General features: G+C 31.4%; 1 protein-coding gene across 1 annotated transcript in view; it reads left to right on the plus strand.

Moving 5' to 3' along the window:
* Positions 1-1,727, plus strand: part of LOC120088405 (protein TIC 100) — a 6,018-nt gene extending 4,291 nt beyond the window's left edge. Inside the window, exons 10-11 of the mRNA XM_039045681.1 lie at positions 388-1,121; positions 1,199-1,727. Of these exons, the coding sequence (XP_038901609.1) occupies positions 388-1,121; positions 1,199-1,588 (1,124 nt within the window). The 3' untranslated portion in view covers positions 1,589-1,727. The remainder of the gene's footprint in view (positions 1-387; positions 1,122-1,198) is intronic.
* Positions 1,728-19,575: the final 17,848 nt, after the last annotated feature.

Genomic DNA, 19,575 nt, shown 5'->3' on the forward strand with positions numbered 1-19,575 from the left:
GGATGGATTTTATACCTTGGGCCGTCACTTAAATATGTTAGTGACATGACACCCTCAGAAGTCCAAATGCCAACAGTTACTTGCCTGAGTCAATTATCAAAACTATATGAAAAAACTGAATATTTTTAATGACTAACAAATGGGAGAACTGAAATTACCTTTTAGCATGCAACTGAATTTTGAAATGGTCTATATTGATTGTTAGCTTCATGCCTCTTCATGTAAAAGAATTGAATGGTTGAAAATTATCTCAGAACGTGAAAGACAATATTGTTTATGTGAAAAAATTATATGTATATTGATTATATGAATTATTTCTCTGTTTCTAAAATTGTTCTGTAAAGATTTGCTAATATGTTAGTTCATTAAGCTACATTTACTCTGCAGATCATACTCCTGAGTTCATTCTCATCAACAAGGAACCAGAGCCTGATCCAGAAGATCCATCAAAGCTTGTATACACTGAAGATCCTCTCATCCTACACACACCGACAGGACGATTAATAAATTATGTTGAAGATGAGGAGTACGGAGTTCGTTTGTTTTGGCAGCCACCCTTGAAAGAAGGGGAGGATGTCGACCCAGGGAAGGTTGAGTTTTTACCACTTGGCTTTGATGAGTTTTATGGTAAAGGGGTTATCCAAAAGAAGGAAAACTTTTGGATGCGGCTTGTATCTGGGCTGGAAAATGGATTGAAATCAAGACTCGAAAACTTTGAAAAATGGGCTGAAGAGAAAAAGAAAGATAGTGAGATGAAGAAAGAGCTAATTGAAAAAGAACTTGAACTGATAGAAGCTGAAATTTGTCTGGAAGAGGCCATTGAGGATATGGAAGAGGAACTGGAAAGGAAAGAGAAAGAGGAAGAGAAGAAGGTGGAGATGGGTTTGCTTGATGAAGATGTTACTTCATCAATCAACCTAGATAAAAAGGCATCAGTTGAAGAGGAAGATGGAGAAGAAGATGAGGACGACGATGAGGACGTGGATGATGCTCCACCGTCCAGTTTTGGTTCTATTTCAGCTGATCAAGACCCATCAAAGGATCAGAAGCCAAACAAGCCAAGAGATTCACCATTTTCTACAGCTTCACTGCATTTTGCTTCTAGTACTCCTGTTTCAGGGGTGAGTTCATTTTCCTGTGTTTGTTTTATGGATGATCTCTTCAATCCTGACCTCTTTCCTTCAACTTTGTTTTTCAGGTTCCGTCCAGACTGATTCAATCCATTTTGCCCTGGACCAAGGGTAGATCAACGTTGAAGGTGTCACCTTCCTCGTGTACTAGCTGTGACTGCTGCTCGGAATCATTCCATTCAGTCTGTTTTCCAAGGATGCCAAGCTCAAAGGGAAGCTTGAAGGCCATTGTACCATCCAAATGGCAGAACAAATCCAGAATCCACCTAACTCAAAATAAATTGCTGTTGTGTCCCAGAGCTGAATCTCGTCCATATCATTTGGTTTCATTAAATCCCAACCAGTTAACACCATGTGACGATCAGTTCAACGAAACAGGGGGGATTAGACACAGCATATTGTCTTGGCACAGACCATTAGATGATTTGGAATCATATGCAGGTACTACCAAAAGATAACCATTTGTAAAACCTATTCACTTGATTTCAGAGAGCAATTTTGCAAGAGCTACTTTGTATCAATTGTATTTCTTTAAATGTCCATCACATGGCCATGAAATGGGTTTCAGGATAAACATTCTTTTTCCCTTTCTTTTTATGTGCCCATTCTTTAAGAGCCTTGCTTCTTTTTTAACCTTCTTGGTCTTTAACATCAGGATCCTTATATTGTAGTTTAAAACTTTCCATTTTATTGGGGTTTGATTCAACATTTAAGACTACTTTATAATAACTTTTCAATTATTTCAAAACTTTTTTTTTGTTTCACTAAAAACATTTTTAAAACGTTTCGAAAGTTATTAAAAAAAAACCTTTAACAAGGATAAATAACTTCAAGAAAGAGTTCTTACATATGAACATGATATCGTGGCAAAAATGATAGTCGAGGAAGGACGACATTGACATTTACCAACTCGCCTTGAATTATCACTCCAAATTAATTTTTGGGTCATAACAAGTGTTAGGAGGAGTTTGGAAGACAAGTAGCAATGTAATTAGGTGGAAGAAAATAATGTCATGAATATTATAGTTACTGTCAAGTAACTATAAATATAATATAGAATATTTTGGACAATTAACTATTTATATAGCACCAAAATTGTTGGTTAATAGCTGGATATTCAACTGGTGAAAAAGAAGGAAGCTTCTTCTTTGAATGGGTCAAAAATGAACTGCTTAACTTGATATTCCCATAGACATTGTTGACTGTTCATCATGTCTTGCAGAATATGTCTTGAATACTATAAATCATTGTGTTTTTAAAATGAACATTTTGAGCAAAAAAACATGCTATAGATCCCTCTCACCCAAATGCTCACTTTGATTATATAATTACAACAATATGTCTTGATGTATTAAGTTGCCTATATGACCCCTAGCTTATGCTACAATTTTCATTGAAATAAATAGCTCCCTACAACAAAATTCATTTTTAACGACGCACAAAAACACAACATTCTCAATAGCCAAAAGAAATGTAAATAAAAGTTTCGATGGTGTTTTGAGGTTCGTCGCTTAAGTTTTTGCAATAAAATCACAAGCGTTGCTAAAACTTAACGTAAATAGTTCTTTTGCCACATGCTTTTAAACGTAGTTAAAAAGTAAGATTTAGTGAAAATATTTGAATGTACAGCCAAAACTGTGTATAAGGAAAGTTTCTTGTATTGAGGTTAGAGATTCAAACTCTCACACCACACACCTTATCGAAATGAATTCTGTCAAAATACATCTTTTAACTCTTTGGGGTAGGTTTCAATTATGCCTCTAGACTTTGAAAAGTTTTGGTTTTATATTTCAAATTTGAAATCTATTCTAAAAAAAATGCCCTTGAATAGTTTGTTTTTTTTCATTAAAACAAGATAAAAACTGATTCGATGACTAGAAATGGTGAGACGGGGTAAGATAACTAGCATGTTACCTGATTTAACCATCTAGATGGTAGTCTACTCTATATAGAGTTGTGAGACGAGGCAAAATAGCTTGTTTGTTAGCCTAAATTTTCCTCACTAAATAGTAGCGTATATCAATAATCGAGATGATTAGAATTAGATAACTAACGTGTTAACCGATTTAACTTTGTGGTAAAAGAAAAAAGAAAAATGGAAATGGTTGGTCCACACATTCAAGACATAAGTTATGCCTTCACCAGACAACCCTACGACACAACAAACACAACCTCTTCCAATCCGAAATGATTTAATAAAAAGACCAAAGTTTGCCTAATATATATATATATATATATAAATAAAAAGACCAAAGTTCGGCCGAGCATCGTCTTCAATTCATTATTTGCATCTCAACCAAACTTTTCTTATCCTCAATTTATAAATTTTTATTTTATATTTTGAGAATATCGCCCAATATTTAAGAAAAACTCACTAATTCACTAATATTTTAATATAACTACTAGCGTACGCAACTTTATAACTGAAAATAATGACAATACAAAGATAAAGAAATGTTGGGATTCGAATCTTAAAAAAAAGACACCATAAATTTCACATTTCGTGCATCTTTTTTCCTTAGCTAGAAAATTAAATTTCAAATCGTGAAGTTTATAATATAAGTCGATAATAGTTGAGTTATGTTTAGATGAATTAAATGTTAGATTTTTATCAACTTCTATCACTGATAAATATTGATAAACTTCTATCAATCTCTATAAAAAAAGATTAAATTTTACTATTTTGTATAAATAATTTCTCTTATTTTTCTATTTTTAAAAATTTCTTTTTATATAAGTTATAAATAGATTAACATTATTACAATTATTACAAATTAATTAATTTTGATAATTGGTCGAGAATATTTGTTTTTTATAATGAGGTCATGCTCACATAGAGTTAAAAACTACACTATTATAACATGGTAGTTTAATTTTCAACCATTTATATTCTATTTTATTTTTTATATAAAAAAAATCGAGAGTATTAAAAAGTGTGGAAGATTAAATTAAAAAAGTCGCTAGTAGATAAATTGATTTTAAAAATAAAAATAAAAATAAAATGAAAGTGTTATCAAACTAACATGTGCATTTTAATGACCAAACTTTTCAAATAGATTAAACGTTGTTTTCTTATATTAAAAAAACATTGAAATGGCTATTAATTATATAGTTCAAGGCATACACGTTTCTTTAAGGCGTATGTATTTTATATACTTTTCAATCAATAAGCTTAGACACCATTGTCATATTATATTATATAAACTTTTAATCAAACTATTAGTATAAGTACAAATCACCCATATGCTTCAAGTGTTGTGGTATCATTCAATCAGCAAAAATATATATATTTTTTAACAAATTTGTGGCGAAGAGATTTTTGTAAAGCTCTAATATTTTGGTTGAAGTTATGTTTTAAATCAAACGAGTTACGTTCAAAATTGACAAGAATATCCATTTTTTCACTACATTTATGATGCAGCAAAAAAGTATTCAAGCCAAGTTCATGGTTAAATAAGTAAAATTCATCCCTAAAGAGGAGAGAAGACTCTCAAATAACAATGTTCTATATTGAAAAGAATGATCAAAAGCCTTTCATATTAAATGGCTATTTATAGCCTTACATAAAAATAAGATAATTAATTAATTAATTTTAAAATATCAATTAATCTATATTAACAACAACTAAACAACTAAACAAATATTAACTAAAATATGCTCATTACTTTTAATTCTTCTCAACAATTTATGTTTTTAGAAAATTAATAAAAATATATATATAAACACATAAATTTGGTCATGACTGTGCTTGATATCAGAAGTATATAAACATTATTTTTATTTATGTTTCTTAATTTTTTTTAAATAGGACATAATTTCATCCCTAATTTAGTCTCAAATTACATATATTTTTACATGTCTCTAAGATTGGAATATTTTATAATTTTGGTCCTTTGAGAAGGTGGAGATCATTTGTGACGTTAAAAGATGTTTTGAGTGATTTGTTAAATAATTTTAACCAAAACTATAATCATTCATTTATGACGTTAAAAGATGTTTTGATTAATTTGTTAAATAATTTTAACCAAAACTATAATCATAATATCAATGTAAAATACATACTTCATATCATTAGAAAATCAAATAAATTTTTTTTAACACAACAATTAACGAGATTGAGCGATTGAATCTTCGACTTCACATTAAACTTATTTTTATATATTTAAAGAAGTTAAAGTATATGGAACCATGATTTTTCATGTTATGGACATTCTATTATCTATTAAAGTTTTATGAAATTTAGTATTTTTCGATTAAATAGGAAAAAAAAGTTGTCAATTTTTATGTCAATTTAAATAAATACTAGTTAACGATTTGGAAAAAAAAAAATGTTTGAGATTTTATTTTTAAAAAAAATGATGAATCACAAAGGTTAGAAAATTTGCACATCAATTTTCAAGTTTTAAAATGCAATAATAGGAGCTATGCTCGATTTGAAATTATTCATCAACTCATGCAAAATTAAATTTATCAATTTAGTAAGGTTTAAAGGTAATAATAATTAAAAATAATAACAATAAACTTAAATATCCTCATTCCTCGACTACATTATTATTTAGATGTTACTATGAGCAAATTTATAAAAGAATAGCTCCGTTTATTGTATATATGTATATGAGCATTCTCGTATGTATTAAAGCTATAGAAACAAATTTTAAAATTTAACAGCCTAGGGTTGGATTTTATGTCCTAAAACTCGTTGTTTGTAAATAATAAAACTTATTCTGAAAATTCAATGTTGTTATTGAATATATGTATTGCTTATTTCGTTTTAGAAATCCAATAAACTAAAAGACCCATGACTATTACATGAGTATTTGAACTTTATGTGGAGACATAAAAGTAGATTAGGTTCAAGTAAATAGTCAAAATGATCTATAGTATATGAATGAAGTTGAGTGCCTTATTCTGGTAATACTATTGGATGCGGTCCACTCTGTATTTGTTACAAAGAATTGTAAAGTGCTACAGACGATGTGATCCTAATTCGTACATGTGACATGAGGAGTGGGACGTCCTGTGCAATGGGTTTGTACAAAATCGGACTATGAAATCAGTCATTCTTACTTTACAATGTTGTTTACTGTTTATGACTAACTATTTTAAAGCGATGACCTATGTAACTTGACCTTAATCTTGAGCAAACTATGAACTCCTGTTTATTTGGGATTATCCTTAGATTTGCATAAGTGATGGTTGGCTCAACAGCGTCGGCTCAATAAACCTTCATTTCAGGGGTAAGACTGAGTAGATAGTTTGAGACATAGGGTGCAAGATGGAATTCCCTCCTACCCGTTTTCAGGGATATTAGAGAGATTGTTCCTTTAAGTACTGACTCCGGGTCTTGAACAAGGGGTCACACCCACTCATTGGCCAAAGAGGGACTGGATTTGTTGATTGGATCATAAATCAATATTAGAGTATCAATGAGACTTAAGGAACAATAGATAATCTCAGGGGTAAAATAGACATTTGACCTAGTCGTTATTACGAACAACCTGTGAAGGGTTAACTTACTAATCATGATTATATCGAGTGGACATAATATATCTACAGGGAAGTGCAACTATGGGCTTTAGTGGAGTGACCTATTAGTTAACGAATGAGGTTAATTCGTTGTAAAGAATTTTGCCAATAAATCTCGGATCATTAGAGCCCATAATCTGTAGGTCCACGAGGTTCTCCTATTAGCTCATAAATGGATTAGCTTTAGAGCAGTGTGATAAGTTAATTTGAAAAGTTCAAATTAGAATTAGGGAAATTAGTAATTATATGAGATATAATTATGCGTTTAATTTTGGAATTAAACAGAATTAAAAATTTTAATTAATATTTAAATATGATTTAAATATTAAATTCATGAAGGTGGAATTTGTGTTGTTTAATTAATTATTTATTATTAATTTTGTTAGAAAATTAATTTTATAAAATTAATAAAGTTTTCAATTTTCAAATTAAAATTGATTTTGGAAATCAATTTGATATTAGAAAAGTTTGGAAAACACAAACATGAGAAAAATGGGATTTCTCCACTCACCTTCATCAAGCAATTCACTCATTTTCCCACTTGAATCTACTTCAATTATCCAAGTATTAACTACATCTCATACAACCTTCTTCTTTGCATGAATGTCCTGCCATAAATAGAGAAGATGGAAGTGGAATTGAGGCATGCATCAATAAAATTTTTGCTGAAAATTCGAGTTGAAGAAGTTGTTCTTCAAGTGGGAGTAGCAATGAGCTTCTTCTCCAAATTTCCTTCATTCAAGCTTATTTTGAGTCTCACAACTCAATCTAAAGCTCCAAGAGAATAGTAGGGAAGAAATTGAGGTGGTTCGCAATAAGATTTGGAGAAGATTTGCAGCTGAGAATCATGATTCAAGGTGTTCTACAAAGGTATTACTTGAAACCCTCTTATTATTGTATGAACATGATTTATTTACAGCCAAAATTAATGAATTAGAATGCTTATTGATCATTGTTGCTTCCGCTAGATGCTGATATACTCCTACACCTATTTGATACAAATTGAAAATTAGAAAATTTGTTAGAAAATTTTAATGCTCATATACCAACTAGATTAAAATTCGAGATTAATTAAATTAAAAATATTTGGATGCCATCTCGACCTGCACTCATATTTATGCATTTTAGTAAGTGTTCAATCAACATTGTTATGCAACACTTTTTTTTTTCTTTTTCTTTTTCTTTTTCTTGTTTGTGATTGAAGAGATGTATGGAGGTGGTGCAACCATACTTGGAAATATCGATGTCGATGGAAATATCAAAGTCTTTGTTTTATGGAAATGGTGATTGTTGGGTTTTATGTCCTTAAAACTCGCAGTTTGTAAAATGATAAATATTTTCTATTATCAATATACTTATTATTGATCTCATAAATTGTATGAAAGTCTAAATCTAATAAACTAAGACTCATGACTATTGTATGAGTACTTGAACTTTATGTGGAGACATAATAGTGGATCTGGTTCGAGTAAATAGTCAAAATGATCTATGGTACATGAACGAGGTTGGGTACCTTATTCATACATGTTATGAGGTTGGTAACATCATTGAATGCGGCCTACTCTGCAGTTGTTACAAAGAGTTGTAAAGTGATACATACGATGTGATCCTAATTCGTACATGTTATGATATGAGGAGTGGGGGCGTCCTATGCAATGAGTTTGCATAAGATCGGGACCAAGAAATAAGTCACTTTTACTTTATAACGTTGTTTACTGTTTAAGACTGACTATTTCACCTAGATGACCTAGGTAACTCGATCTTAATCCTAAGCTAACTATGAATTCCTGTTTATTCGGGATTGCATTTAGATTTGCATAGTTGAGGGTTGGCTCAACAGCGTCAGTTCAATAAGACTCCCATTTCAGGGGTAAGACCGAATAGATAGCTGGGGACATAGGGTGTAAGACGGAGTTCTCGCCTACCTAATCTAGGGATAGGAGAAAGGTTGTTCTCTCAAGTACTGAATCCAGGTCTTGAACAAAGGGCCCCACCCTCTCACTGGGCTGAGAGAGTTTGATTTGGTGATTGGATCAAAAACCAGTTGTTCATTAGAGAATGACTTGAGGAATAAGACGTAATCTTGGGGGTAAAACAGATATTTGACCCAGTCGTTATTACGAACAACCTGTGGAGGGTCGACTTGCTGATTATGGTTATCATGTGGACATAATATATCTAGGGAGTGCAACTATGGGTTTTAGTGGAATGACTCATTAGTTAATGAATGGGATTAATTTGGTCTAGTGAGTTTAGCCAATTAATCTCGGATTGTTGGAGCCCATGATCTGTAGGTCCGCGAGGTCCCCTATTAGCTCGTAACGGACTAGCTCTAGAATAGCGTGATAAGTTAATTTGAAACGTTCAAATTAGAATTAAGGGAATTAGTTATTATATGAGATATAATTATGTTTAATTTTAGAATTAAACGGAATAGGAGAATTTATATATTTAAATATATAAAGATGAATATGTGTTAAAATTAATTTAATATTTGATATTAAATTAATCAAATTTTATTTAATAATTAATTTATGAAATTAATTAATTTTTCATCAAAGGTGATTTTTGTCAGAGTTTTGTAGCATGTTTTATATTATGCCAAAATTAGTGAATTTGAGTGCTTAGATGATCCTTGTGCTTCCGCTACTATTGATACAATCCTACAGTGATATCAATGACAATTTTAGAAAACTTTATGGAAATTGTTATAATTAGTTTGTGAAACTTTGGTTGTGGTTGAATTAGACTATAATTGATTGTTTTTAATCATCATTTTTATATAGTAAGATAACATTTGAATATATATTATAAAATATGTGTGAATGTTGATGTGGGAGTGTAAATTTCAAAAAGAAATAGAAAAATAATTACAAAATAATATCAAATATTAGTAACTAATGACAAAAAATAAAGGACATAAAATATTTGCATACCAATTAATAGTAAATTGTTTATTATAAAATGAAGTGGATACATTACGGGGGTGTTTAGTTCACCAACATGAGTTAAGTTGAGTTGGTATAATATATCAACTCAATGTTTAACCTACCAACTTTAAATGTTGGTAGAATTACCAACTCACTTCAACTCTCTCTTCTTTTAATGTTTTCAACGGCTCAACCCATTGGCCACTGTCGGTGACTATCGTTGTCATATTCTCGAAACCAACTCCGGGCTTTGACAACCACCTCTGATGATAACTCCAGTGACCAACTCTGAGCTTCGGCAACCACTTCCGATGACAACTTCGACGACCAACTTTGAGAACCAATTTTGGTCTCCTATAACAACCTCCAATAACAACTTCGATGACCCAACTTCGATGATCACTTTTGAGCGACCAACTCCAATGTCCAATTTTAGACTTCGACAACCACCTTTGATAATAAACTCTGATAACCAACTCTGACAACCATTTTCGCAGACTCCGATAACCACTTTCGACTACAAAACTCTGACAAAAATCACCTTCGATGAACAGCTTTAATGACCACCTTCGAGCAAGCAACTCCGACGACAAACTCCAAGCTTCGATAACCACCTCCAATACCACCTTCATGCGACCAACTTTCGAGCTTCGAAAACTACCTCCAACTGCAAACTCGGGTGAAAAACATCTTCGCTGATCAACTTCGACAACCACCTTCGCACAACCAACTGTGAACTCCGAAAACTACCTTTGACGACAACCTCCGACGACCAACTCTAATACCACCTTCATGCAACTAACTTTAAGCTTCGACTACAAACTCCAGTGAAAATCAACTTCGATAAGCAACTTCGACAGTCACTTACGACTATTATAAGACCGATGGCTGTTAAAATATGTTGTAGGATTGTTGATTGTATAAATAATAGTATTTTTTCTACATTAAGTGCAATATTTATGCGTAGAAATTTGTAAAATATATTTTTATTTAGTTGAATTCACATATCAAGTAAGTGTTAAGAATATTTGAAAAAGTATGTACGTAGGTGAACCGAATGTAACATATAACAAAAAAAAACACCACAAATGGAGATTTTTTTCCTTGAACACTTTTTAGCAAGAATTAGTGAAAAATAAATATTTGTTTTTTTATGATCCTCTAAATTTGAGGAATTGAAAGTGAAATTGTTGAAGAAATGTAGCAACATTTCATTGGCTCCTAATATGATGTGGGAGATTCAATAAAAGAAATTCATGACAGAGTAAAAATACTGGGCAACAACAGGAAGAAAAAAAAAAAAGATGAAGATGATGAAATAAATAGAGAATATTAGGAATCAAAAGTTTTAAAAAATATATAGTAGATTAATTGTTGTTCATTACAAAAAAAAAAAATGAAAGAAAGAAAGAAAGGAAAACTTTAAAAATGAAAATGAAAAAAATTGCAATTCATATTTTATTCAAATAAAGATGAGTAGCATTGAATAAAAAAATTTCAAAACAAAAATAGTAATAATAAAAGCAGACTATTTAGAGTTCAAAAAATTGCACAAAATGCCCAGACATATGAATTCAACTTTGTACCCCAAACACAGACATATGAACTCAGACCAAATAACTCTACACTCCAAACACAAACATATAAACTCCACACTCCACAGATATATGAACTCCACAAATTTATTAACTCCAAATATCTTATCTCAACTCAGCGCCCCAAACAGCCCTTACATGATATATTAAGGATATAAAAATCATAACATCAAGCATAGCATATTTGGAAATGACTTTTGGGCTTAGGCCCATAGAAAAAGTGGGAGAGTTTTGTCCCATATGGAAAAATGTAGCATTGCCTAGAGGGTATAAATAGAGATATCCACGAGGCGGGACAAGGCCGGGGAGGCCATTCCCCATCCCGTCCCCGACTCTCCATTTCATTTTCCATCCCTGTGAAATTTTTCATGAGTATCAGGTCGGATTTTCCGTGGGGAATTTTTCCCCGTTACCTTTTTTATTTTTTGTAAAAAGTCAATTAATTTAAATTACTAATATGAATAAATTTTAATTAAATAGTTAACTTTATCACTAAATTGTTTATTATTGCTAGTTTTATATGACAATTTGAATTTAAAGATAAATTACTCAAATTTTGGCACAAAAAAGCCAATTGATTTTTTTAGTAGAAAGAAATAAATATAAATCATATTATTCACATATATAATCTAAATTTAAATATTCAATTTAAACATATTCATATATTTCTAAATAAATAATCAAAGTTGAAATTTAAAAGTAATATTTATATAATAATAATAACAGTAACAATATAATATTAGATAATTATACTAAATAAATATGTAGAAGCAAATCGGGATCGGGACGGAAAACGGGGCGAGGGCGGGGACGAGGTCGAGGAATGCATTCCCTGTCCCCATCCCAGTTTGGCTCATGGGAAATTTCCCCTACTCCCTCCCTCATTCCCCGCCTAATCGGGGAATCCCCGTCCCCGTGGGAAAATTGAACATCTCTAAGTATAAATACCAAGGCATTCTAAATGTGAATCCAAAATGTATTGGTGGTAGAAGTATAACCCTTTCACCATACATGCGTTACCGTCGCTGTTTGGTCGGACTGGCGGGTTCGGGTACTCGCGCTTGCGCAAAAAAGATAAATTTTATTACTTATTCTTTTAATTATTTCTTTTTTAAAAAAATCCCCATTTATTACCATTCATTTGCCCTACTGATTCATCTTCCACTCTACTATTCAACAAAGATCAAACCTAAGAGAGGGGATACATTTGAAAGTTCTTGTTTCCTTCTTCTATTTTTCTTTAATTGTTCTTTTGTTTTGAGCAACTTTCTCTTTCGATTCTAGTCCATTTTCCGGTGAGTGGAGGTTGTGTTAACCTTGGGGTGCAATCGGCACAACGACTAGTATCGAGGTCGCATCGTAATTGCTTTTAGGGTAATGGTTTCTCCACAATGCAGTAACCCTTCACGACATCTACCCATTTGATTCCTACAAATATTAATTGATACACTATTATCATTTGAGGTCGTAACTGATGTTCAGTGCATAACCCACTCAATTCCTCAATAATTCATTGATGTTGAGAACCTGGATGATCTCAAACTCGATCACTTTAGGTCTTCTAATGTCATCTACGGGTTTTGCAGAGGTGTCAATGGGTCCTCCAAGATTTTTTATGTGACTTCTAAGTTCTTCAAAGTCCTTCATGTGACTCATAGATCATTCACATGGGTACCATTTAGCTCCTTCATGGGTCTTATGAGCTATCTCTGAACTCTCTCATGGGTTCTTTAAGCTATCACTAGGTTCCCATGAGTCCTTTAAGCTATCCTAAGGCTCATCGCAGGTTCTCTAAGCTACTTCTAGGCTCCACCATAGGTCTTTTGAGCTACCAGTGGGTCCTCAGGAGCTCTCTTTAACTTCTTTGTGGATCTTCATAGCTTCCTCTAGGCTCTCCCATGGGGTCTATAGACTCATTTAGGCTCTCCCATGGGTCACTTGAGCTACCAATAGGATCCCTCATGGGTTCTCTAAACTCACTCTAGGCTCTTTCTATACTCCTTATTGGGTTTTCAAAGCCCTCTCTAGGCTCTGATTCTGACATGCATTCCCAGAGCTCCCTCTAGGCTTCACATGAGGCATCTAAGATCACTCTAGGTTCTCCCTATGTGTTATTTGAACTACCTTTAGGCTCCCCTACGGGTCCTATGAGCTACTACTAAGCTCATTCATAAGTCATCACTTGAGCTCACTCTAGGCTCTCAATGAGTTATCTAAACTCACTTTAGGCTCCCTCTATCAATAGGCTCTCAATAGGTTATCTAAACTCACTCATACCAACTCTCCATTCTTTCAATATTTTTAATGGCTCCACCCGTTAGCCACTGTCGGCGACTATCGCTATCACACTCTGAGAACCAATTTTAGACTTCGACAACCACATTTGATGACAACTCCAACAACCAACTCCAAGCTCCGACACCCACTTCCGATGACAACTACTAAAACCACTTTCGATGACAACAAACCACTATCAACTTCAATGACCACCTTCGAATGAGCAACTCCGATGACCAAGTCCAAGTTTCGACAACCACCTCCAATAATAAACTCTAATACCACCTTCATGCGACCAACTTTCAGGCTCTGATAACCACCTCCAACTACAAACTCCAGCGAAAATCATCTTCGATGATCAATTTCGACGACCACCTCGTGCAAACCAACTGTGAGCTTCGAAAACCACCTCCAACTAAAAACTCTAGCGAAAATCATCTTTGATAAAGCAACTTTGACAACCACTTCTAACTATTATAAGATTGATGACTGTTAAAGTATGTTGTAGGATTGTTGATTATATTTAGAGTTCAAAAAACGGCACAAATTAGGCAAACATATGAACTCAGACTAAATAACTTTGTATCCCAAATACAGATATATGAACTTCATGCATCTTATCTCAACTCAGCACCCCAACAGTCTCTAGATGATATAATAAGGATATAAAAATCATAACATTGAACATACGAGATATACAAAAAAAAAGCACAACATTAAATATAACACAACATAAAGAAAGAAGAAAAAGAAACTCTACAAGTAAATATAGAGTTTAGGAGAAAATGAGAGAAATATTAGAGAATTCACATTAATCCATGTTTGACTTTGAGATGAAATTATGTAAATTTTTAATTAAAAAAAAAAGTTTGAATGGAATTGAAAATAGATATGTGGTTTCTTTGAAAATAATTTTTTTTATATAATAAAAGAGAAAAAAAAAGTTCATCGAATTAGCATAGTTAATTTAAAAACATAGAAAAATAAAAATTCTCGAAATTTCGATGAAAATATGAAAATTTTGAAAAATCGGGGAAAATCAAAGTTCCTCCATCATCAAAATTTCTGAGTCTATCGAAGATGTCGATGAAAATTTTTTACTACGAGTACAACCCAGTATTATTTAACGAGCACCAAAAAATTCGAAAATAAATTTAATTTGAAAAAAGAAAAAAATAATAATATATAACAAAGGGATTAAGATGGACATGGATGGCGAATACTCATAGACCCATAGGCCATAGTAGGTCCCGATCCGACCGTATGGGAATCAAAATTCTCAGTTCGTCTTTAATTTATATATATATATATTCAGATTTAAGGCTCAGAGGAAATAGACGGAATGATTAATGAAAATGAAATGATAAAAAAAAACACGGTGATTACTAATGCGTGAAGGTCCAACCATTTCATACCACGTGGCAATGGCTTCAGACCAATCGTCTTTATTCGCGAAATTACGTTGAAATTTCTTGCCTTGTATGGACCCTCCTCTTTCATCCCAAAACGCCAAATTCCACTTTTGGTTTTTTCTTGAGAATTTTAAGGTTCTAGTTGGAATATGAAGACTACTATAAATATAATTTTTCAAAATTTTAAAAATCAAAGCATTATCGCATCAATTTTTAAAGTTTCTTTAGCCATTATATGTATATTTGATAAATTAATTACTTTCCGAAAAATTTAAAAAAAAAATCATTTAGACCTAAAATTAATAATTTAAAGATTTATTAAACATCAACTTTAAAATTTCACGATTAAACTTAAAAAGATAAACTTTTTAGTTAAAAAAACATTTTTGGTCCCCAAATCTTCATGAAAGTAACAATTTAGTCATATGACTTTAGTAGGTAACATTTAATCTATATAAGAAATTTGTAACAATTTAGCCTTTAGCTTTATTAAGTAACGATTTAGTCACTATATTTTACAAATCGTAATGATTAAATCCCTATTGTAATAATTTTCATAAAAAACAAGTGTTAATTTTTATTACGTAGCAATTTAAGTCTTCATAATTTATAAATAAATTCGATTTCCAATCAGTTTGTTAATCTACACAGATAAGAAATTTTATTAAATGATACTAATATATTTCACGTTAACGATTAAATTGTTACAAATTATAAAATACGGAGATAAATAGTTGCTTGTTAAATTTAATGAATAAAATGTTATAAATTTGAAAATATGTTGACTAAATCGTCACTAACTAAATTTTAAAGGCCAAATACTTTCATGAAAGTTAGGGACCACAAATGTTTTATAACTATTTTTTAATTATTATTAATCTAAAAATCACTTTTTATTATTTATTTATTATTATTCTGTGAAACCAGACAAATTTAATTGGATCGAATTTATCATAAATCTATAATAGGCTCTTAAATTTATCATTTTTTTAATTAATTTCTTTTTGGTATGGACATTTTTTTAGTGATTATTTTTGTGTTTAGATACACGAGGAATGCAACTGAAGATTTTTTTTTTCAGCAGAAAAACGAGAAATATCAATAGTAAATATGTAAATAATTTTACTCGGTGGAAGAAAAAATACGTACATTTAAAATAGGCCCACATCACACTATCGTGTAACTATACGGAGATTTGTTTCTTTTAGGGAAAAAAAAAAACCTTAAATAACATGTTGGCTTTTTTTTTTTTTTTTTTTTTGTTGAGAAAAATAATATGTTGAATGTTTATTTGGACAATTTATGTGAATGTATACATTTTGATATGGTTAGAGGTGGATGGTGATGCTTATCTAAATCAAGGTGAATTATTATAAAATTAAAATTTTCATACAAAAAAAGTTAGAAGTATTTGATAAAATAGACTTAGTTTAATCTTATTTGACATTTTTTTTTCGAAAATCAAGGTTGGATGTCCCAAAATTTTGAAAAATATTTGAAGTGTTTTCTATTTTGTTGTGATATGACGTCTCGTGTTTATAAGAGTACAAAACCAAACAATACTTTGATGGGGTAAAGATGACAACATTAAATTTCATTATTCTCTACTCGAAAGTTGCATTTTTCTTTTTCTTTTTATAATAAAATGTTATGCTTTTAGGTATTTAAGAAATAATTAAAGGAGAAAATATCAATCTATTGCTTAGGACTTTAAAAATTATATTAATTTAAATCATGAACTAGTAATCGTATCAATTTTAATACCCCCATGGTGTTCCATTTGAAAAAATATATATATATAATATGGAACGTGTAATTCACTGCAAGAATTTCGAAATTTTCCGACAATAGAAACCATCGGCAAAAGTTTAAAACACCATCGGCAAGACTTATCCCGACGGTCAAACAATCGTCGGTAGAATCGTCAACAAAACATCGTTGGAAAAGCTTTCTCCGACCCAAAAAAGCATTGGCGTAGGGAAAAAAGATCTCTTGAAGGATCAAGGATGAGGCTTTTTACCGACCCTAAATGACACCGTTGGGATTAATCATTTCTCCCAACAGTGATAAGAAATAACAATCGTTGGGAGAAGTCAGCCTATGACAACAGTTCGTTTTGGGCGTTGGGATAAGTTATTTATCTCGATGTTAGGAATAAATTTCAACCGTCGAGATGAGTCAGCTTATGCCGACGATTCATTTTTGTTGTCGGGATATGGTTACTTATCCCGACACTTGCTACCATCTGTAAAATTTATCGTAAATCTATTTTAAAGTGAAATTACACTTTTTCCGACCCCTACACCGTTGGGAGATAGTTACTTATGCTGACAATAATCTATTTTAGCATCGGGAAAAGGTAATAACTTTTTCTTTATTTAGTATATTTTATATATTTTTTTAACAAATGTCATACCCGCTTGAATCTTACAAATATCAAATAAACTAAAATAAAAGTTGTCAAAATTAATTAGATGTTTACCATAGAAAATAATATCTAAAAAACATGTTTGAATTTTAGTAATTTGTCAAGTAAACAACTACTAATACTATTTGTCTTAAATATAACATAACATCCACAAATCCTTAACTCCAAAATAACATTATATAATAACAAGCTACCTATAAAACAAAATTCTACAACCTAACTAAGTTTATTGGGAGATGCATCTTCAACATAAATCTCGAGATACTTACAAAATACAAATTTAAATAAATTTGATACTCAATATACCATATACCAATCTCAAAATGAATATAGAACTCAAAACTCAACTAAGAACATTAATGAATTGAAACAAATCAACTCAAATTTACATATTTCAATCTCGAACTCAATATACAGTTTAAAACCCAACTTAAACTTAATCATAATTATACATTTATCCATATACCAACTTTTAACCCAATATAAGAACATTAACAAATAAAACCCACTTTAGCTTCAAACCAACCCGTATTTGCACATTTTAAACTCGAACTCAATATACAAATAACAATCTCAACATCGGTATATAACTTAAAACTCAACTTAAACATTGCATTCACGAAGAGAATACTACTAAATGTACATCTATTTTTACTAGAGCATTTCATGTGTATGGAGTTTAATTTAAAAAAAAAAAAAACATAAAGAGAAGAACTACTACAATTTGAAGAGCAATGAGTCAATTATCTTTAAAATTTTAAAAATGGAACTTCGAAGTCATTAAATTTATTTAGTTATATAGTACATGTTAAAAATAATTAGTTCATTTAACTAGTACAAATCTAGTACAATAAATTTAAATGCAACAAAATATCTATCATGTCAAAGTAATCTACTATAAATATAAACATGGAACTTATCTCCAACATTTTTTTAAAAAAAAACTATATAATGAAAATATTATAGGATTCATGAAAAAAATATCCAATTCAACAAATTTAAATACAATAAAAAATCTATAAAAAAAAAAAAACACGTAGTTCATCACAAAAGATTGACAATTCTTCATAAAGTAACCAATCTGATCAGAATCAAACTAAAGATCTGTGACAGAAAACAGCTTCCCCCAGCGACGAATGGCGATCTGTGCGGGGAGGAGAGAAATAGCCGTCGGTCGGCGGGGAAAATGAGGGGAAGAAGAGGGTTTTGATCGAACCTCTCCCGACGGTCGAAAAACCATTAGGATAAGTAGTTACTCTCGACGGTTCTTTGGGTTACTATCGGGAAAACTCTAAAAATATTCTTAATTTCTTTTTAAAATTGACTCTATCCTGACGGCCCAAAAACCATTGGGCTAAGTATGTACTCCCGACGGGCGTTCGGACAACTGTGAGGAGAACTCTACACAAAATTTTCCCCTAATTTTTTTAAATTGATCTCGTCCGACAGTATAAAATCCGTCGGGCTAACCAGGATCTCCCGACAGTCATACGGATTACCATTGGATAACTTCAATAAAAATCCTAATATATGTTTTTTAAAATTGACTCGCGCCCGACGGTATAAAACTCGTCAGGCTAACCAGGTCTCCCGACGTTCGTTTGGACAACCGTCGAGAGAACTCTAATAAAAAAATCTAATATCTTTTTTAAAATTGACCCTCTCCTAACGGTAGTAGAATCGTCGGACGAGGTCAATTCTCTCGACGATTGTTTGGGTTATCTTGGGATAACTGATTTATACCGACCCCAATCAAACTATCGTCGAGAGATTATTTATTCCCAATGCCACAGAAAAGCGTCAGAAAAAATGGGTTATGCCGACGATTTTTCTTTCGTTGGAAAAAGTTTTGTCGGGAAAAACCAAAATTCTTGTAGTGTAATTGATTGTACAATCAATTACACCTATAAACTTTCATAAATAAATCAATTTAGACTTTTAAACAAAATTTTCTTTGAAAGTTGTCCATGCATTTACTCTAATTGTCAACTTTATAAAACCAATATTGATAGAAATCTACACACGTTTGAAAATTAATGCATTGATCATTTTCAAAGAAAATCACAATGAAATGTTTATATTGATTGACGTATAAAAATTTAGGAGTTTAATTTACTCAAATTATAAGTTTCACACAAAATTGGTCAAACAAAATTTGAAGAACCTTGTATAAATTAATATAATTGCAAAAGTTTTGAATTTAAATAGATACAATCATTAGTTCATGATTTTAATTGGAACCACTCTCGAAACTTAGGGGTACTAATTGATAATTGT

The sequence above is a fragment of the Benincasa hispida genome, chromosome 10 (genome assembly GCF_009727055.1).
Source record: "Benincasa hispida cultivar B227 chromosome 10, ASM972705v1, whole genome shotgun sequence".
Taxonomy (NCBI): domain Eukaryota; kingdom Viridiplantae; phylum Streptophyta; class Magnoliopsida; order Cucurbitales; family Cucurbitaceae; genus Benincasa; species Benincasa hispida.